The 22,523-nt window shown below is 43.1% G+C and overlaps 2 protein-coding genes across 2 annotated transcripts in view; one reads left to right on the forward strand and one right to left on the reverse strand.

The window, feature by feature from the left end:
• Positions 1 to 8,668, reverse strand: part of PCNX2 (pecanex 2) — a 156,209-nt gene extending 147,541 nt beyond the window's left edge. The window contains exons 1-2 of the mRNA XM_035560483.1: positions 8,516 to 8,668; positions 2,372 to 2,577 (exon numbers count right to left, since the gene is read on the reverse strand). Of these exons, the coding sequence (XP_035416376.1) occupies positions 2,372 to 2,577; positions 8,516 to 8,668 (359 nt within the window). The remainder of the gene's footprint in view (positions 1 to 2,371; positions 2,578 to 8,515) is intronic.
• Positions 8,669 to 11,206: 2,538 nt separating this feature from the next.
• Positions 11,207 to 22,523, forward strand: part of MAP3K21 (mitogen-activated protein kinase kinase kinase 21) — a 41,927-nt gene continuing 30,610 nt past the window's right edge. Inside the window, exon 1 of the mRNA XM_035559133.1 lies at positions 11,207 to 11,981. Coding sequence (XP_035415026.1) covers positions 11,207 to 11,981 — 775 coding nt within the window. The remainder of the gene's footprint in view (positions 11,982 to 22,523) is intronic.

Genomic DNA, 22,523 nt, shown 5'->3' on the forward strand with positions numbered 1-22,523 from the left:
ACAGAAGATCACCGTAAGTTTTGAGAAGTTAAGGAATAACAATGGAATAGGAAGGAACAGCACAACGTGATGAAGTGTTAGCATATTTTTCCCCCTCCAGTTCTAAAAGTACAAGGCTGAAAAACACTGCAATCCATTTCGAATCTTCTCCCTCTCCAAGAGGGCTTGCTAAATAAACAAATTAAAAAAAAAAAAATCACTCAATGTAGAATGTTCCTGATGCCTTTGGAAGTAGTAGGACATTGCTACAAGAAGTATAATGACATCTCTTCAAACTTCACAGAATCACAGAATCGTCTAGGTTGGAAGAGACCTCTAAGATCATCTAGTCCAACCTCTGTCCTAACACTAACAAAACCTCCACTAAACCATATCACTAAGGACTACATCTAAACGTCTTTTAAAGACCTCCAGGGATGGCGACTCAACCACTTCCCTGGGCAGTCCATTCCAATGCCTAACAACCCTTTCAGTAAGCTGAAACTTCCTACGTGCATATGATGTCATTTAGCCTGCCTGTTAAATGCACATCAACTTATTGGCACAAAAGGCTATTTGGGGTTTTTCATTAAATGTACAACTCCTTGCTACTCCTTTTGTAATTCCTGCTTTTTACATCTTTTTACTGTACCCTTGAATACATACTGTTTTATCTGTCTACTTATTTACAATCCCCCATAAAACAACTGTTTGAAATGCAACACAATGTGCATTACCATTAGATGACAAAATAAAGATGTTCCTCTCATCTTAAGCAAGAGAAATATATGCTACAGGCAACTTGTTAATCATTTCCTCGGTGGATGCTTTCAGCTATTCACTACTCTTTTCACACATTTTCTATTAGATTTTCCATGGATGTAAGGAAGTATTTTTGACCAAGACCTACTAATGAGAACCAACATGTTCTCTTTCTCTGGTATAATGCAACAAACATTTAGTTGGAAAAGAAAATCACCACTATGACAAAATGTCAAAAAGTGTTTTTTGTTTTTCCAATTTTAGCTTTAAGACCCTAGAGCTACACATAAGCTACAAAATTATTTCCCTGGGGTCTCAGTTCAGTCACCTTCCCCAGAAATTTTTTTTGTAGCTAGCTGGCTTCAAAAACTTGTTCAACCAACCTGCCTACTACCAAGGCCTGTTTTAAAACTTCTGTCATCCAACTACTCAAAATTAAGTCATTTATCTTCTGATCAAGAGCTAGATAACATACTGCTGTGCCTGTGACCTCCTATTAGGAACACCTTATGTGACTTAACATGCAGGTTTCAAGGGATGCTACCTCTAATTCGTAACTAAAACAATGGCAGGATAATGAAAGTTTACATTTATTTCATTAGCCAATGAAAAGGAAAACACTCAGTGAGGTTCTGTTTAAATTTGAGCCAACCTAGAACAGATGAGCCTCTTAAATTACTGTATCAGACATCTGTAAATAGGAAACAGCTTTGCGGGCTGGTGAGAACTAAACAGAAACAGAGCCTGAAAGGCATCCTTCAAACTAAATCAAAACCTCTGTATGGTTATTGACTCATAAGAAGCATTTCTCAGAAGAGTCTTTGTGCAGGCAGACTTCAACACTCCCAGCAACGTCACTGCTAGGAGCGTGCCACAGACATGTATATGTAAAGACACAAAAGAACAGCAGCACAGAGGTACAAAACCAAATCCTCTAATACATAGCTTGCACAGAGCTAGCAGCAGCAGAGCTTTCAGTAGCAATTGTAAATGCACCAAAAACAAAACAAAAAGTTCATTTACACAGAGCTCTCAGTTGAAGTTTGGTAGTTTTAACAAACCTACTCAGTTTAAGCTTTGTTTGGATATTTTATGTTGCAGTCAGTACTGGATATATGTTATTCAGGATCTTTCACATCTGCTACAGAGCTTGTTTACAAAAGCTGCTCCTCTCTTCCCTGCAGGAAAGCATTCCAGGGACTTCCGCCACTTTCCTATAAGTCGCAAGAGGAGCAAAGCACTTTTTTCTTTCTGCTGAAGACACAGCTCTTCTCTCTCACCTTCAAACTTCTTTAGATTAGGGGTAAACCAGATAAAGCTTTCTTGCTGCTCCCCCAGCTTTTAAGACTTCTCTAGAAAACTTCCAAGTCTTCTCTGGGATCTTTTAGCACCTCCCAGACAGGTCTCTTCCCTTCACGTGCCCCGTGAACCAGGTACAGCTCTGCCTGTTTCATCACAAGCATGCTGGAGCCACTGAGAATGAAAGCACTATGCAGGTTTTTAAGAGTGATATTCCTCACAAAACTATAAGGAGTTTTCTTGCAGTCAGAGGCATTTCTGCTATGAAGAACAATAGTACAAACCTATCAGTTTTATAAAGTGTGTCAGCAATGTACTATGCAAACCTTACCTACGATTTGAGGGCTGAACTGTGATTCCTTTTGGGACCTCTGCATCTTTACATTGCCTTCCATTTTTTCTTGAGATCTGCTGTTGAATTACTTCTCCTTTATCAAACATCAGGTGCAGACGGTAACTGACCACCTTAATTATTGTGAAGAACACTGTCACTGAGCTGCAGTATGCAAAAGCCGTAACTGCATTTGCTGGAAAAGCCTACAGAAAGGAATAATAAAGACATCATCGTAACAGTTTACTTTAAGAAGATGCTACTAGAATCTTCAAAGTTGTTTTCAAAATCTTTAGCTCTTTTTATCTGTTGTTTGTACCCCTACTAAGTTTTGCAGACACAAGAAGTGCTGCATCTCCATGCAGCAGACTTGAATTCTGCTCACCAGGAAATTCTAAAGATTTGTTCAAATTTCAAATCATAATACAAGATTTATTCTTCTTTTGATTAGCTACGAATGGTATTATTTTCTTAACAGAATCACTAAAAGTTTACAATTAACAAACATTGTTGAAATACTCATAAAATAGTCCATTACCAGGATAATGCAACCTTTCCTGAACTAAGAACTTATAGAAATGCAGACATAATGAAACATTAATTTTCCACAAATGGGAACCCCCTTTTGAAAAATTCTGTCATCTTACCCTGCTTCGAAGCTATGGTTTGGAAGTAAAATGCTGCAGTTTCATCTGCTTTTTCTAACACTTCATAGCACATCTCCTATTGTCTTTACTGCTGAAGAATTTTAAATAATTGATCAGGACTAGTCATCACAAATGAATAAAATGCATCTGTAGAGGCAGCCTCTTTGATTTTTTTAATTTTTACTTGAAGTTCATAATTGTTAATTCGCAGCTGTCTGATCTGCGCCTGCTGATCTGTGATGGGCACCCTATCTCTAAGTCATTACAATGAATTGTAGTTCAACTGCAGACATCGGTCCTGCGCAGACATGACGTACTAACAGCACTTTCCTAAGTAAATACTTCCTTACTGTAAAGGGAAAGTCATAGCAATGGATACTTGCAGTTACATTTGAAGGGCCAAAGCCTTCATCATTGTAGTCATGAAACACCATTACATACTGTTTTAATCCAGCTGCACTCTCAAAGCAAGTTTCATCTCTTCTTTTTCTTTTTTTTTTTTTTTTTTTTTTAAAGAGCATTATTATCTCTGCACAATTTGTCATGGGGACTAAAAAGAAGATTTCCAATGCTCAGGATATGCTAAAAGTCTATTGAAATTAATTTTTAAGAATGGTCTTCACTCTGTGCCCTAAATCTATCATTTTAAGTCCCACCTTTGCAGATCAAGGAGTATTTGGATTCCAAAATTTTTTCAGATTCAGAAATAAACTGCACTACCCCCACACAGGTGAGGAAGGGAAAGGAATGAGGCACGCTTACTTCATCTCTAAAACAAGTCACTGCATTTAACCTGACGTTGAAATGAGTATATTAAATCATTTCTGTGTTATCATAAGTAAGGGGGTAGCTACTCTTCTGTCACTTTTGGCTTAGCAAGACTTCCTACCTTCAAAATACATGAGTGAAAGTTTTCAGGCAAGTCCTTTTTAGGACTATTCTGATTCACATACAAAGAGTCTATTGGATAGAAGTAGAGAAGCTATCTAGCAGGTAGGTATTACGAACGATACCTAATAAGAAAGACATGACTTTCTACAAGTTGAGGCTTAGTCTGTTAAGAATGCTTCATGGCACTGTGTGTACACCAAAACTAAGCATACCCTTCAGTCATTTACTGAACCTGGGCCAGAAAGAGGATCAGTTTGCAAGCCAGAGCTTTCATGGTAGAAGGTTTGGTGGATAAGGTTCAAGAATTTGAATCTTATGACTAATGTATGACTAATGTATTTGCAAAACACAAGTTAAAAATTGCTTGGTTTCACAAAGAATGTCATCCATTTACCTGTAACCATTTGTTTCAAAGAGATGTGTTCCCTTTCCAGGAAATCTCTTCAACTATACACTAAAAAAGTATGGACTAAAAAACTCATTCTTAAATAACATCACAGAATGAGTCACTAGAAAAGAAGTGCTTCGTAGGTGACACTTATAAAGCTTAATACATACGATATGAATAACTTCAAGCAGACACAACAAAAATAAACTCCCAATAACAAAGTCTATGCTTCCACAGAGCACGCTACAAGAGAGAAACCACCAGAGGCTCCCAGGTTTCTGAAGGAAGGAAAGGAGCACTTTGGGCTAATGCTGAGTGCTCCATGTCTGCATCCCTGCCTTGTGAGCAGACCTCCCAGGCACACGTCCTGTGCCTCCCCCCACGCTCCTCTTGCAGGTCCGCCCAGCATACAGTGCTTCCCACAGAGCTCACAATTCAAAACCTATGCACATATATATATGTAAATAAGGCCAGCAGATCCTTAATATTCTGGATCTTGGTGCAAGCTAAGTACTACAAGCTAGCAGCTTGCCCCCAGCCCACACAGGGAATCAGGAGAAAGATGAAGATGGGAATGGAAAGCCCTGGATTTTCTGAATCAGGCCTCTTGCATAAGGGTAGAGGTGTCATGAGTGTTGTTGGTGTTCCCAGGTACAGCTATGCGAAAGCTACCAGTCTGAGCTAAGGAGAAATTAAATTATAGACCACTGAGGAATTATATGATAGATTTGCTTCTGATGCACTATAGTTATAATTAGCCTCATTTCCTATGGAAATGAGGTTTTATAATCACACCATGTGGCTGTGTATTCATCATCTCTCTCCATCCCCTCTGCTGAATGACTTTTCAGTTCTTTGGGTACTTTCACCTAACTGCAACAGACGACAGCCCCACCAGGAGCAGGCCCCAGTAGCACACCTCCCGTGTTAGTGACAGGAACACGCACGGCTCTCTTGCCCTTTCAATGCTGCCCCAGTGACAGGGAAAGCTTCAGCTAAGCTGGCATCTTATTAGAAGCTACAAAAACATACCAAAAATACAAATTAATCAGAAAGCAATCTTATGGCATCCCACAGGTTTCTGTGGAAGCTGTAGATTTCTTTCCTCTTGCACAATTAAACATTCCACCATAACGTGCTTTTTGTTTTCCAGTAGTTCCCAAAACCAGAACACTGTGGGGCCACGGGCCCCCACAGGTTCATGTGTTCAAAATGTCACCTTACTACTGCAAATGCAGCAGGATTGACCTGCCCGTGCAGGCAGGACACTTGCTGAGGGCTTCTGCCTGCCCAGAGATCACTCCCAGAGGAATGGCCAACTTCTCCGTGTGTCTGCTAACGTTATCTGAGTAGCACAAAGGTAGAGGTGACTGAGGAATTTCCTAAGTTAAAGGCATGTAACCTTTGAACAAAATACCACACCTTGTAAATTGGATGGAATATTTAGAGTTGGTTAAACCCAGATGTAACCCACCTGGTGCATCTAAAGGTACATGGTGCTGCACGTGGGACTCGGTGTGCTACAGAACTGAAACAAGTCAACTGCCAAACAAATGTGCAGTCAGCCACTACAGCCACACTTGCCAAAGAAAGAGTGGGAGGTAACAGTATTGGAGCCAAAGATAAATATTTTGATGTTCCTTTAGCTGAATTAATAACTAAAAGATGTCCATTATGCAGTATAGAACATGGAAAAACAGGTAGCACATGAAAGCCCAGGGGTGTAAACTCAGATTTCACAGTGTGCATTCTACCTCACAGTAAATAGGGTAAGAGCGGTGTAGCTTAACTCTCTGTCCTAGAGGCATATGCTTCCTTACTTTTATGGAGAGACGAAGAGATAAAGTAGGGACTGGGAGCAGCCAACACACTGCAAGTTTAATCACAGTTTACCTCTGAGTAATTTGTTTACATGCCCACACCCTTATACTGCCATGTTGTATGTATCCTATCCCAGCATGATTTGAAGACCTAATGCGTAAGAAGTCGCAGCCCTTTAAGTTCAAGAGTTTCCTGTCCAACAAAAGGCAGAAGAAACTCTCACCATTTCAGGGACTCACCAAAACATGAACATGCGCTGCCTTGCAGCTTGTACAGTAGGCTATAGAACAAGCATCCCCAAAGCCATCTCTCCGCTTCAGTGGTGTTGCACTGGGACTGAACATAGCCCGCTGGCTTTGTTTAAGATGTACCACTTCTTTCCTACACACAACGCCTGGGAACCCTGGGCTGTTCAGTGGAATAAGATAACTAATTCATAATCTGCTACGAGATTTGACGCGGCAAGGTTAGAAGAGATCTCATTAAGATTTTGAAAGTTGATTTTAACAGCAATGGTGCTCCAAAGAGTTTTCAATGTACATTTTTAATTGTATATTTACTACTACAAAGGAAAACCGAGAAAGAAAAGGGAGAGATGGAAACAGAGATCTGCATTTTCAGGGATGGGGAAGTTCATACTGGAACAATTAGAACCAAAGTAAGCTATGCTGACAGTGCTAGAGAATGAAATCCTCCATCCACACAACAGAAACAACTTGATACTATAAGCTCCCTGATGCTACTGTCAGCATATCTCACCCGAGCCAGTGTGAAAAACCTAAAAGGAGACGGATGAATTTTGCCAGTTCATTCAAATCAAACCGTTCCAGAGAGACTTTCTGACTTTGACATGGGCATGATTAAGTCAATCCAATACAAAGGAAGATTTTTAGTACTAGTACTCTATTTTGTTCTGACTTTGCCATTTCAAGAGATATCTGTGACTGTTTAAGCTGAATCCAAAACTACTAATGGTAAGCGTGTAACAAAAATATCACCCCAAACATTGTCAAACATAAATAAAATTCCCAAAATAAAACCTTTAATTAAATGGCAGGTTCAGTTTTCTAAGTGGCAAGAATATGTAGCTTGCACAAAGTTTACAAAGCCCAACCACTTAAAAACAGGAAAACAAATACTTGAGGCATCATTACTTGAGCAGACAGCATAACAAATGCATTATTCTCATCAAGGATAAAGAATTCCCATAGCGATACGTTAGCTCAAGAACACAAGTCCTGCATTTAACCGGATGATTCATCACAAAGTCAGCCAGTTTGCAGAAAAAGCAAGTCCATCAGGATAGACAATGATGAAGCCCAGGAGAGAGAAAGCGAGAAGTTCAGTAGATAAGTTAGGTGTCCTTCTCTCTTTAAATAATTTCCTATGTTCTATGTTAAGTCTAACATACAATCTCTGGGTCCAGTGTTCTTTTGTGCAACTCTGCACGCCTTCTTCCACACCATTAGTATAGAAATTACCCACAAGGCAATACACATTCTTTCAGATGCATACCTACTAGCACCAACTGGAAAAGTTAACCCTTACTTTTTTCTTCCTTTTTTTTTTTTTCTTTTTACAATCACACATACCACTTTAGCAGTAAATCCTACATCAATTTCCTGCTGGCTTGCAGAAGACAGAGACACTATCAATCAGAAGAAAACATGCTGCTACCTTGGTGCAAGAACTATGAACCATACTTACAGGGACTGCACACAATCCATGCCACAAAATACAATACACTGACTGTTTTTTAAATCACAAGACTGACTTTTCCCTGGGATTGCAGAGGGACTCGTGAATGCTCTTTGCTTTTGAAAATGACGCCCATAGCTGACTATGTAGGGTGATGAGACCTGTTTAGAATTTTTATCCCACCAAAATAAATCTACAAACTTTGTTAAGAATTTAGTAGTCAATGTGAGATGAATGGCAATTTTCACCAACAGAAGCAGTACACAGCTACAGTCACTGAAGAATGCGCCAATGAACAGATGCAATGATCCAGCAAACTATTTTTAGGCTTTCCTAGCACAGGAGGAGAACACACCTAGAGTAAACTTTCAAGTTTTCAAGGAAAGCCGTACTAAAGTTAGGCAAACACACCCCGGTTATAAAATTATCGCCTTGCTACGTTGAGCCCAAAGGGCACCGGGCGTAGTAGCGCTGTGACAGCAGGGTGACATTCAGCAAGGCGCACACCGCTCGGCCCCGGCCTCCCCCATTTATTCTCCCTCCCCAGCAGCAAAGCCCAGGCCAGGTGGGGATGCGCTAGAGCTGTCCCCGGTGGGGGGTCACCCTAGGAACAGGCCCGGCTGCTGCCTTCCCCTCCCCGCAGCCCGACACCGGCCGGGGGTGCCCTTCCCGGTCCCCCCACGGCAGCGGGGCTCTCACCAGGTGCATGGCCAGCGGCAGCGTCAGCAGGAAGAGCCACAGATAGAGGTGGCAGCTGTTGGCGAAGGCGCCCAGCTCCGGGTCGTGGTACCAGCCGCCGGTCAGCGCCGCCCACACGCCCTGCACCACCAGCCGCGCCGCCGGCGACACCATGGCCGCCCCCCGCCGCCGCCGCCGCCACCACCGCCAGCGGCGCCCCTCAGCCGCCCCCCGCCGCCGCCGCCGCCATGCCGGGGGCCCGCGGATTCTCCCATGGTGCCCCGCGACGCCGAGCATCCCGCCCGCCCCGCCCCGCGCCCGCCCCCGGGATGCTCCGGGGGGGCTCGGGGACACGCCCGGGGTGGGTGCCGGGGACGCGCGGCTCCTCGGTTCGGCCTCGCCACAGCGACAGGCGCCGAGCGGGGACGGGGAGGGTGCAGTCCTGGCGCTGCCTCGCACGCATCTGCAAGGAGCGCGCCGAGTGCGATTAGCCCCCTATAAATAACAGCTTTGGTGCGTGACAACTCACGCGGTGGGTTTTTTTTAGAAAAAACTTGCTTCCCGCATGCATCCTGACAAACGAAAACATTTGCGCGCACACCTCCGAAAAGCAGAGATGGGTAAAGAAAGGCGGAACTGAAAAGCTTCTTCAAAACTTTCCTCTTTTTTGAGACTGCTGACTCATGTCGGGTGTCGTGTGGAAGTCCCAGGTGGCGAGGGCTTCACTGGAGTTGATGCAACATTTGCGTCTTATTAGGGCGATTTGTCCTCAAATCCTGCCACTCTCCTTCATCTAATGTTCACTAACGTTGCCACCAAGCATTTTCTGGTATTGGTACTTGCGGGTACGAAGGGCGCTGTCATTTCCAGCCCAGGGCACGTGTCCTGGCCGTAGCGCAGCTGTACGGCACCGCAGCTGCAGTGGAGTGATGAGGATGAAAAACGTGACCGCAGACTCGTCGAGAGAACTGAGCAGCGACCTTCACCTCCAGCAGCCTGCATTCCCTTCTTCTGAACGACGACTCCACTAGGTGGTGCCGTGGGAAAGGTTACAGGAGCCTCCTGTTGTCGTCTGTAAAATTATTTCCATTATTAGAACACCTAGGGCCAGCAGTTACATACCGAGATCCTGGGGTGCTCGGTGCTGCAGAAACAAGCACGACCCGAACACAGAATGACCCGAGCGCAGCAATTGCTCGTGCATAATGGTACTTTGGGGAGCAAATTTTGGAATAATAGCTCTAAATAAATATTTAAACTTTTCGCTGTGCTGCAACCAATACCTCGTCTGACCCAAAACATTCCACAGTTAATTAGTTCCTGCAGATTCCTTCGGATAACAGATAAAGTTCAAGGTGGAATTTGTGTGGCAGAACGCTTGTATTACAACATACTTTATGGCTTTTATAATAAGGCAAATATGCAGATAAGGAGAAGGCTTGCAATTATCTCTCTGAATAGCTGCAAGGCATTCTCTTATATTAAAGGAAATGGGAAAAGACTCGATAGACATGCTGGTTCTGCATTCTTTCTTTTTGGTTAGCACAGTTCGGTAAGTCACTGTCTAATTTTCGCCTTTTGTGGAGAGCTGCAGACATGGCTTAGGCTGTGGGATAAAAAGGAATTTATTAACTTCGTGTAATTTTAATTTTGCATGACTATTTTGGAACCTCAGTCTTGGGATATCCAGTTGCAAATTTTGTGTTTATGTGCACTACTCGGGGTGCGGGTTTTTGTGTGAAAACTCAAGCAGCATTCATCATGTCTGCTAATTCTACCTGGCGATGTGGTTTGGCACCTTCCCCGGGCCTCTTTTAGCCACCTCGGTTTCCACCTCTGGAAACCCATCCCTTGGCGGCAGCTGCATCCAGAACCTCGGGCTCGATGGGACAAAGCGATCGGCTCCTGAGACGAAAACAAATCTTGTTGAACTTTGAGACGCCCTTCCCACAGCGTTGGTGAGAAAACAATACGTCCTCGAGCCCACACACTTCCTTCAGGCTTCCAACAGAACAGCTATTGGTGCTTAGAAAATGATTTTTTCCAGCAGGGACCTGGAAAAATCTGGACGCAGAAACAGCAACTTTGGAGAAGATGCCGCTTCCAGCCTTTTCCTAGAGAAGCGGCTGGCCCACGCGGGGCCGAGGCCCTGTCAGGCCTCACAGGGTGGGCGCTGAACGCGGCTGGAGGAGGAAGCTCGCTGCGTGCGAGCCGCCCGTCCGCCCGCAGCGGAATTAGAGAAGCGGGGTTTCCTCAGAACCACCTCGGGCTTAATTCTGGCGAAGCCCCGAGCACCGCACACGACGGAGGAGCGGGCAAACCGCGGACGGGGGCCCGGCGAGCGGGGCCAGGCTCCCCTTCCCGACCGTTGGGGCCGTTAGCTGCCGCCTCAGCCGCGCGCACGCCCCCAGCCCCCGCAGCCAGCGGACCCTCCGCTCGGCACGGCACCCCCCCCCCCCCCACGTGCCTCCCGCCGGCCAATCAGCGGCGGCAGCGCGGGGAGCGGAGCGGCGCCGCTCCTCCCGCTCTCCCCGCTCGGCGCTTGCGCGCTCCCGGGCGGCGGCGGCGGCGGCGGCCGGGCCCCGCCCCTCTCCGTGCTGGCCCCGCCCCTCCCCTCCCTCCCTCCGTCCGCGGCGGCGGCGGCGGGGCGGCGGCAGGTGGGGATGCGGCCGGGCGGGCGCCCCGCGGGCGGCGGGGGCTGAGCTCGCTGCCATGGCCGCGCCGGGGAGCGGCGGCGGCGAGGAGCCGGTCCCGGTGACGGTGGCGGCCCCGCTGTGGACGGCGCTGTACGACTACGAGGCGAGCGGCGAGGACGAGCTGAGCCTGCGGCGGGGGGACGTGGTGGAGGTGCTGTCGCAGGACGCGGCCGTGTCCGGCGACGACGGGTGGTGGGCGGGGAAGATCCGGCAGCGCCTCGGCATCTTCCCCGCCAACTACGTGAGCCGCCGGCCGGGCGGCGGCGGCGGCGGCGGAGAAGGAGGGGAGGAGGCGGCGGCGGCGGCGGGGGGCAGCCCGCCCGAGATCGACTTCGAGCACCTGCAGCTGCGGGAGGTGATCGGCGTCGGGGGCTTCGGCAAGGTGTACCGGGCCACCTGGCGGGGCCGCGAGGTGGCCGTGAAGGCGGCGCGCCGGGACCCCGACGAGGACATCACAGCCACGGCGGAGAGCGTGCGGCGGGAGGCCAAGCTCTTCGCCATGCTGAGGCACCCCAACATCATCGCCCTGCACGGGGTGTGCCTGCGGGAGCCCAACCTCTGCCTCGTCATGGAGTTCGCCCGCGGAGGGTCCCTCAACAGGGCCCTCGCTGCCGCCGCTGCTTCCTCCTCTTCTTCCTCGTCCTCCTCTTCCTCCTCGGCCGGGCCCGGGGCTGCCCGCATCCCCCCGCACGTCCTGGTCAACTGGGCGGTGCAGATCGCCCGCGGCATGCTCTACCTGCACGACCAGGCCATCGTCCCCATCCTGCACCGAGACCTCAAGTCCAGCAACGGTGAGTCCCGCTGCGGGATGGCCGCGGGCCTGCGGGCATGGCACTGCAGTCGCTTGCCCACCAAGCTGACCTGGGCACTGTGCCCCCATCCCACTTCTCCCAGAGAGGTGTCACAGCCTGGTGGGCTCAGCCAGGTGCTGTCCCAAAAGCTGGCCCCAAACCCAGCCGGGTAGGTTGGGGAGAAGAAAGGCTCGCTGGAAAAACACGCGGAGCAAAGTCCTGGCCTCTCAGGCGGGAGCTCGCTCGGAAGGGAAGCGGGATGAAATCTTTGCACAGTCACGGCTGCAGATTCACGAGACTCCTTTGCTCGCTCGCACACGTTCAGTACTTCTGCTTTCACAAGACCTTGGCTTACTATAACTTCCGAAGGCAGGTTTCGCAAAGTTATCGCTTGTGAACATTTGCACGTGTTTTTGTTTTACGTTCTCTGTTTCTAGCTTTGATAAAACTCACCTGCATAGGGAGTGTTGACGCAGAAAAGACAGTAGCTTAAAAACAGTAGAAACTTTTGTGTGGTTGCCAGGTTGGCTTTCAGCCTCTGGCATGGACAAGAGCATCTGAAAGAGTGAGGGAGTTACTCGGTTCATGCCTAGTGAATCCTTCATCCAGTTGCTGGAGCTGAGACAGCAGCATCTAAGACAGTTGTGCTTGAACACTGGTCCTCTGGGATAGAGGTGCTTATGACTTGCAATTATAGTTGTCTCAAAGTAGTGACCAGAAAGTAGAAACGGCTGAAGCAGTCTCTGCAGCCTTTCCTTTTTGTTCTGAACAGCCCAAATGTGCAGCAGTGTTACTTTTTTTTTTTTTCAGTTGGGTATCCTTAAGTAGTTAAGTCGAAATGAAAAAGCTTCATTCAAGTTTGAAGCACTTTGTTTAAAAGGCTTTTGCAGTATGCCTTGAAGGTCATCATGCATGGGTTGTTAAGACAAGGCTCAGTCATGGGACTGTTCCCAAGAGTACTTTCACTATTTGTTTGATAAAGAAAGGACCTAGCTCAGCTGTATTTGTGGTTCTGTTTGTAGTGCAAGATGATGAACTCCTGGAACGTTGCTTTAGGACCTGGCAGACATCATGACCAACGCCTTAAATCATATGCAGCTGACAGCAGGCAGCTTGTGTCCTCCTAGTTTGCTGCTCTGTTCAGACTGAGCTGCTTCACCTTTAGTATGTGAGCCTTTCCTTAAACAGAATGGGTTGCTATACGCTACCCTCCTAATTTGACGGTGGCAAAGTCCATATCTGAAATGAATTCATAACCCTGTGGTTTAGCATAGCGCTTAGAGCTGAGTTGGTGACTGCTGTGAACTGATTGCCATTATCATCTCTGTGCATGTAGATAACGGCAGAGCATTTTAAAAATGTGCTTTTAATTACAACCTCAGTATATGCGCTTATTCACTTCTTTCATTATTAACCACTGTTGCGCATGCAATTAACTTTAGCCACTTAGTTTTCTCACCCACATTTCTTTATCTTGGTGAAGCTTGAAGACAGCCTTGATCATCCAACTAAAAGATAACATTGGAAGTCAGTAGCATGCTAGTGATACTGTAGTCATTAAGTTCAACAATTTTAAATGAATTTAAAATGACTGCAAATCCTGACAGTGTGTACTGTTACATTCCTTGTCCATCCAGGATTTTCTTTCATTCTGTGACTGTCGCCTTTTCCAGCCTTACACGCTGGGAGTAGAAAGCTGCAGAGGTGCCATGGATGGCAGCAGCTTAGCAGTGGCTGTAGCCACAGGCAGGGCTCTGCCACAGGATCTGGCTGCTCATCGCTGCTTTCCGTGGACTGCTAGCCGTGGGGTTCAGTGCTCTCCATTGGGCAATGCCAGGTAGTATGCCAAACTGTCCGTTTCGTGCTAGCTTTCCGATTTTCACTGAGAAGGGATTTTTCTCCCTTAGACAAGAAATTGGAAGAATGACTTCCCTTAATATGGCATGCTACAGGATGCTCACCAAACTCTTTCCCTAACAAATAAGTAAGAACTATCTTTTATAGCTGCTTCCATCAGTGTATTTGATCCAGAAATGATATATGTCTGGACTTGTGGGTGGCAGGCAATAGACAAAGGCAAGCATGTGATTTCTCTCCCATCCATCCTCTGGAGTTGGGATCTGTAGGACAGCATATGTAGTGCTGTTTCACTGACACCAAACCGACATGAGAGTGTAGAGAAGGTGCCACAAACTGAATAGTAGTAATAAGAACAGTAGATTATTATTATTATTATTTTTTTAGACATTAGTGCCCAACTAGGTTTGCATGCACAGGTTTCTTTAGGCTCCTTTTAGGAGGTGGGAAAAGGCTTTAGTTTCTGTCAAAGCAATACATGAATACATATGCAAACGTTTTCAATATTTGGAAGAAAAACTAACAATGCTTATGAGGGCTGAACAAGGGAGTAAGGGGTAACTCTTGGCTCTTGTTGCTATCAGAGTTTCTTCAATTCTGGAGTCCTTACTTAGTGGTTATTCAGAAGTAGACAAAACAAAGGTGTAAAGAGCACTCAGCTTTTAAGTAGGTCTGATGAAATTAAATATAGTAAGCATAGACATGGCCATTAATGGTGATTTGCAAATTAGCTGTGGGTGCTTTATAAAAAGTTGTGCAGGTGACAAAGTAAGAAGTTTCTCTGGAAAAGAACACAGTCTATTTTGAGATTATCTTCGTAACAAGCAGTTCTTATGTTCTTAGATATACTTTATAGGTTAAGGAGATGATCTAAAATTAGGATGAAGAGGTGGACTTTACCTACCTAAAATCTGAAGAAAAAGATTAAAGGAAAATTTGAGATTTTCCAAATCAGCATTGATAGTCAAGTAATTCTGAATAAAGAATAATTTGAATGAAATGCAGCTATTTTAAGCTGTGAAAAATACAAAAAGCTTGAACATTCTTAACTGTATCTCCTAGGTACAAGTATAGTCTCAATAAAGCATGCCAGTTGATCATGAAGAAGTTGCTTTACTGAAAATAAAAAACATTCATCTGTAAGACTGGACTAATAGTAACCTATGAGGGTTTTTTTTTTGGAGGGGAGTTGCACTTCTCAACGGGTTTGCTGACTTTCAAAGGGCAACTTTTTGTCCGGGGGAACCAAATTGCCTTCTTCTAGACAAGGACACCCCATTAGTCACGAGGCCTTAGTTAACTGGGGTTGTTTAGGGGCTCGCTGCCACCTCTTCTGATGCTTTTCTTGGAGTCTGAATAAAGCTACTAATATGTTCAGGTAAAACGTGCTAGGCTTCACCTTCTGAAGTCTAGTGTAGAGAAAGCAGAGGTTTGTGGTTTGGAGATTGATTTCAGATTGTGCAGTACTTCTGCCTAAAAAAAAATGTGCTTTATCTCTAGTGCAGCAGCTTTGTGTACTTGCAGAAACCATTACAAAAAGTTCAGAATATCTTGCTTATGGTGTGGACACATCTGTGAGTACAAGGTAAAGCACAAAGTTGATTAGGTTCAGATTCAGTGTACTAGCATAATACTGATAAGTCCTCTGTATTCGTTTGTTATAGATGGATATGCAAACAGGGTTTGGTTTACTGTGACTTCCACTAGTTCTTCCAGTGTCCCAGGGTCCACTGCAGTCCTCACTTCTCTGAAGTGTGCTGAGTTTGTATTGCTTTTAGATACCGTCTTGATTTGCTTGATTTGCAAGGATTTGCAAGGATTGATTTGCAAGGATTGTTGAATGAGGCTGTGGACGTGACAGTGCTGATGAAAGCAATACTTGAAATCTGAAGGAATCAAGCATACAACAGAATAGTGAAACTGCAACTGGACAATCCACTTTAATGTAGCATTCTTCAAACTAATCTCATGGAATAAATTTGATGAGTGAAGGTGTACTGGAATTTGAGGAAAAGCAAGGACAAATAACCTCTGGTTCTTTGTTATAAGTTATTTGCAGCAGAATTGCTCGCATCATGCTGCTAAAACTCCCTTAAAATAAGATGGAGATGTTTTCAAGAATCTGCAACATCTACTTTCCCTCTAACTTCTTTACCCAGCAACTTTATGCTAGCTGTTGGGTGACGGGATGAAAAGTTTTACATCAAATTTCTATTTGGTATCTTAATCAATTTTATTCTGAAATCACTGGGGTGCATAATTTGTCTCCTGGCTCTGTTTTGAAGAGGGAGGACTTGTCACAAGTAAAGCTGTAAGGATTGCTTATACATTAGAGTGCTTGAATATGCAGTGTTTTCTGAGGAACAGTTATGAAGAAAAATCAAAATGAAATTATTACAGTTCGTTCTGGTAGTTTTGAGGGAGAAGAGGACTCTTTTCTGCAGATTCGAGCTTCAACCTAACTTTCTGTGTCTGGAAATAAAGTCCCAAGATGTCTTCTAATGGCAGCAAAACTTGGTTTTGTTTTGTCTGAAGCCATGAGCCAATTCCTGCTCACCTGATATATCACATTAAAAAAAAAAGTGTTTTTGTTTTTTTCTGTGGGCATGTGCCCTGCATCTCGCTCACCTCCCTGTGATGCTCTCAGTCATGGTAGTTTTGCTCTTCTGCTCCTTGGGATGTTTGCAGTGTCCCTGCTGGGCTAGCCATAGCTGTCGCAGAGTACTAGGGGCTTCCTGCTGCCTCCTGTAGCGGCCTGCATCTGCTGTCATCAGTTTGAAAACACCTCGTGCAGCCTTGCTACCCACTCAGCTGGCAATACTGGCTGGCATCTCTAAGGTCTGGAGAGGAAAGAGCATTTCTCTGGCGGACTTGACGGACGTTCCTCTTCCATAAGATGGCCGACTTCCATGAAACCCAAAGGAACCTGACGGCTCCAAGAACATGGCTGTGCTTTCAGTATTTTATCTGACAGACAGATAAAATAGTGGGGCTAAATGTTACTGGGGCACAGGGGAAGGACCGACGGATCTTTTTTCAGGAAGGCTGGCTTAAAGAAGACCCTTAACCCACAGGTAATGGACCGCTGATCCTAGGCTACGTGGTGGATCGTCCTCTGGTTAGGAAGATGCTCCGTACATAGATAGAAACTTACATAGATGTTTCGTGAGCCACTTATTTGTTAGCAGTTTAAAATTCTTCTGCCTTAGTGTTCAGTGCTGTGTTCATATAGGAAGTCATGGTAATTAAATGCTACTGTTCTTAATTACTTAAATTACATAAAGCTTAGAAACTGTTCCAGGTATACCAGCTTCCTAGCCCATCTGCGTGAGTTTAAGTAGCCCTGCCTTGTGCTGTGCTGTGAAGATAATGCTGCTGCATTGCAACAGAAAAACTGGTCATGCATCCTGGATATGTGGAGCAGGAAGGAGCTCAGGTTTTAGCAATCTTGTCTGATTAGTATTCTTAAAAAATACCCTCATGCAAACCGTAGGATTGCTGGATTTCATCAGCTTGGAAAACAGCATCTCTTTTGAAGGTTATGAACTATAAAAGTTAGCATGTCATTGAATTCAAGTATGTTTTGCTCTTTTGTATCATTATATCACTTGAAAGCGTTCTGCTTTGTTTCATAAAACCTTGCTCCCAGTATTCGATGTGCTCTGACTATTGTAGATAGGGATTTTATTTTCTCTATTTTTAGAGACCCTGACGGCCTGCTGGATTCTGTGGGAGCAGCAAACGCTTAGTAGCCTTGAGACACAGTGTATCAAAAGAAATGTTTTTGTTATGCCCGTTATATTTTCACTTGATACATTGACATGCTGCATTTAAATACCTTCTATCTTTTGTGTTCAGAAAGTGATACTGGAATTCAGGAAAGAACAATTTTAAATAGCTGGTTGCTGTGGCTTTCACCATCTGCAGTAGAAATAGCTAGTGCTAAAATGTCATAGAGGTTAACTTCCAACTGAAGGATGTGTTTTGGCATTTAAAAATAATATACTGTTTCTTTCTCTTATTTGGTGTTAAGATTCTGCACCTTCAATGGGTAGTATAGTTAATAAAAAGTTTTGTTTTGATCTCATCCTGAATCTCACATCTCTCATGTCTTTCTCCTCTCCCTGTCTTTTTTCTGTCTCCTGTAGTAAGACACCAAATGAGCTGTTTTACAGCTGTTTGGAAGTCGTTCTCCTCCTGCTCCCTGTTGGACTCCTCCCTGGGAGGCTTCTGCAAGAGGTGCATTTGGGCCAAGGTTTCCGGAGACCTCTTGTTGCCCAGCATGGGCAGTCACATCCTAGTCTGGATCTCGCAGACTTTCTGACCATTTTTTCTGAAACGACTGTTTTGGGGGTGGCATTGCATTTCAAGATGCAGGACTTTGGATAACAGTATTTGTAATAAATACCGGTATATTAAAAAGGACTTGAAGCATTACATGGCTGGATTTTTTTTTAAGGCAGGTGCACTAGGATGTGGTCACATACCTATCTACCTGTCTCTGAAAATGACACTGAGCAAGCAACTCATTTCCATAGAAACCAGTAGAAAAACAGGCAGCTAAATAATAGCTCCCATATGCTGTTAAAATATTCATACAATTTTGTTCATTCCCCTAAACACTGAGAAATTTGCATGCTGACTGTAAAGTTTGTGTGATGAGGTATTGTATTAAATAAACATAACACAAAAATATAACTGAAATTTGGGCATTGATAGTGTTAGCCAACATTAGAAAAATGTGAGAGCTAATTGAGTTTTCAGCTCCAGTTGTGGATCTCCCCACCGCTTTTGGGGACTGCAAGTACAGTGCGTGTGTTTGGACCCTCTGACTAAATATTATAAGTTCATAGTTATGTTCTGCAAACTCAAAAGAATGGAGAAGTAACACATCATTGAACTGTACTTGGATGTTGAATGCTAGTTTGTGGTTTCTTTGACCTTAGAAGATAATGGCTTTTTGTTTGCAGCCTTTTATTTTTCTTATCAGTAAGCATAAACTTTCTTCTAAACATGCCTCAGTGTTTCAAGTTCTGTGGCCTTGTAGAATAAATGTTTGCAAGGAGTATTTGCAGCATGGATGACTTCTGCCCTTGATTTTTTATTTCTGATGATCTGTTTAAATTTGAAACATTGAACCTCAGTTCAGTGGTCTTCAGTAGTAATGCTTATAAAAAGTGCAGTGATTTGTTTGTTTTTAAGCTTTTTTTTCTTGTTAGAGGTAAAATTATGGCATTGAAGTCAATAAAAATGTATATAAAATATATTGAAGACCAAAGGACTTATCTGTCTGTGGTAGCAGTACCAAACTAATAACTGGCATCATAAATTTACATTCCTGGTTTGACTATTTAAAACTAATTTCACCATTTTTACCTCGCTTCACCATGTTACCAGAGCTTTACTCTACATCGGTAGCTGCCAGTAAGTGGTTTTATAAATTTTGACCCACTTAGTGCCTCTGAAAGTCATGGGTTTATATATGAAACAAATTTACATATAAGTATATATAAAAAATATTATATATTGTCAGCACATAAGCATTCTTCCTGCCAGGTTTAACCTTTTTTGTGTGGGGTCATAGCTCCAGTTAAATCAATCCTAGACATGCCAGTGTTGGCTATATAATCATGCTTTGTTCTCTTCGTAGCTACTAAAATCTGTGTTTTGGCAGGTGTGCTATTAACTTGGAGCTGATAAGCTGGCCCTCCCTCTGAAAAATGCAGGAGTAACTGCTTCATTTCTGTGGTTTGTTATGGGACAAAGTAACTCCTGGAACTGGATGTATTTTGGTTCTATATGTTTGGGTGGTTTTCTCTCTTTCTTTTCTACTAGGATTAGATGTCGTTGTTCTTCCTGAAACTAATTGTATTTCTTTTCTCCTAATGTATTATCAAATGGAAAAGTTACCATTTTTAACTTGTTGCTGAATCTACACTAATTGAGACAAAAGAGCAGGTTTTCCCTTCCATTTTCTCTTCCCAAGAGAAAGAGTGCTGCCAAGCTTGCAAAGTACTCATTTTAAATTACACATTTTGCCTTTGCTATTAAAGAAGATTAGAGTTCTTGGAAACGCACAGTCGTGAGAGGCTGTTCCTCAGCTACTGAAGAAGCCGCAAGGATTTAACAAAAACTTGATATATTTTTTTCTGTCAAGTTTTGTATTTAGAAAAATAAAGAAGTGGGCTCAAACATTTTCTCTTTTTTTTCTAATTTGTTTTGAAAGAGGTTGAGCTTAGCAAAAAAAATGTTTTAAAACAACAAGACTCTTTCAAATGTTCTTTAAAATAAATTGCTTTAATTCTCAAATGAAACTGACAACTGAAGTCCAAGACCTTTATGGAATGTAGCTTATTAAAATCTCTCATAGAAATGGTATTAAAGGGGTCTCATTTGAAGTGATGAGTTTCTCAGGGAACTCAGTGACTACACTTGACAAAGTGTCTATAACCAGAGTTTGTTTGGATTCTTGGACTAATTTTTCATAGTGTAGACATCTTCAAAGGAACAGGGAAAAATTCTTTTGTCTTGAGTTTATTCATCTGATTCTTTTCAATAGTAAATTTCATCAAAGGTGATTTTATAATGGAATCCAGCTTTGCTGCTTTTTCCATCTTTACACCTTTGAATAAAACTAGTTGTAAAAGTTGGATCTACTAACTGAAATAGATGAGGGGCCATAACTGAAGAGGAGTTTAAGATATGTATTTTAGTGATAGCTAGCTCTTACAGTATTGGTTTTGACATCAGCCTACGCCCTTATACTTCAGTTTGGTTAGTGAGTCACCTTTAAAGGTAGAATGTGTTTTGATTTAACTTTTTTTTTTAGCGTGTATGTCTATACATTTATTTAGAACTTTTCTAACCTATCTTTGATTTCAAAGTGGTACTTTTGTGCATAAAATATCCTAAAACAAGCACAACAAATGCAACTTGATGTGGATCACAAAAACTAAAGTAACAAGGAAGTACATAATTGACAAGTATAATGTGTTACAATCAGGAAAAGTATGTCAACTATGTAAATACTTTCATGTATTCAGAGGCTGTGTATTTTCCTGATTAGCTTGAAATATAAAAAGTACAGCAAGTGATCTTCTATTTACTGGAAGAAAATAATCTAAATCCAAAAGAAATTTGAATTAAATATTCTTGCTTTTTAAAATTAACTATTGAGCAGGTGATTTGACTAATGATAGTTAATTTGTTAGCTTGGTTCTGAAAAAAGGTAACCTCTTGCTCCTGGATGTCATTTCTGAGATTATAAACCTTAGCTGCATTGTCCTTGTGAATTTGGTATGTTGCATTGGTTTACTTTGAAGAAAATGTCCAGGTTGTGAATTTGGAGTAAGTGAGGTATTAGCACATTCTCTGAAAATTTATTTTGGAGGAAATTGTACCTGATTAATTAAATACTGGCTATGACTCTCCTTTTGCAGTTCGAGTATAATAGCTCTGGTTTGGCTTTTTTTTTTTTTTGAATAGGAAGGAATTGCTTAAGAAAAATAAATTAATCACTATTTCCTAACAAAGATGATTATCTTTAAGGAATGGATAAGCACCCACTCTACTCTGTAGAGCTTGAAACTAAAAGAATTCTTTCATCAGGAATGACTGATTTACCACCAAACTATTGCTCCTAGTTGCTCTCAGCATTTCTTTCTAATCTCCCTGCATTTTGGTCACTGGTTTTATTGCATAGCTGCCTTTTAAAAATTAGTAGCAAGCGAAGAAGAAAGACCTTAAATGCTCACTTGAAAACAAAGTAGTTGCTGTGTTTCAAATAAGTATGGAATTTCCTAGTACGTACAGTGTAAATGAGTGCTGTGAGTTTTAAAACTAAGCTTCAGCGTGGACTGATTTCTGTTGAAGTGTAAAATTGTGGAGGAATTGCTGTAGTGAGGTAACGCTTAAGTGCAAAATTTAAATAGAATTAATCTTGGTATTTTACTAAACAAAGAACTTGAATGTTTAGTGTACAATCTGCTTTTGTTTTTTTCTAGTGCAACATCCAAATCCTCAATTTTCAGAATTTAATTTTTTAACTGGTAATTATTTGAATGTCTAATTATAAATGCTTGTTACCTCTGGTACTTGCTCTTAAGGTATAACAGAAATTTCTGTTTTGCGTTGCAGAACTATCAGAATAGCAGGTAAAGTACAGATGGCAGGCAGGAAAATAACTCGCAGCATCTGCGGTGTGTGCCAATAACTTGTTAAAACTGCTTCTTTCTCTCAAGTTTCCATTTGCCCGAAGTTGCTTTAATAATGGTTATTAAAGAAGTGAGGGGGAAGCAAAAAATGGTGATGCAAGGTATGTTGCAGCTGTTGAAATCGCTCCTCTCTCTTCTTTTCTCCTCCTTTCTTCCAGACACTCAGGCAAGTCTTCGTTGTTCTAACGCTTTGCCTGTTTTTTGTGCCACATGTCTCTCTATGGAATATGTTTTTCTTATGTGGTTGGTGTGTATTTGTAAATCCTTTCTATCAAGGACATTTTCTGTCAAGTCTTGTCTTGTTTTGGCTTTCCAGTTGGGAACACTTTGTTCAGGACTTCTTAAATATATATTGGCCTGTGTGAGGTAGACTTTTTTTTTTAAGCTAGATGTTTTTAAATAAATATATTTAAGAACAGATTGTTGTGCTGCTTTCAATTCAGTATGAAAATCAAGAAATGATTAACTTCTT

Source organism: Cygnus atratus, chromosome 3 (genome assembly GCF_013377495.2).
Source record: "Cygnus atratus isolate AKBS03 ecotype Queensland, Australia chromosome 3, CAtr_DNAZoo_HiC_assembly, whole genome shotgun sequence".
Classification (NCBI taxonomy): domain Eukaryota; kingdom Metazoa; phylum Chordata; class Aves; order Anseriformes; family Anatidae; genus Cygnus; species Cygnus atratus.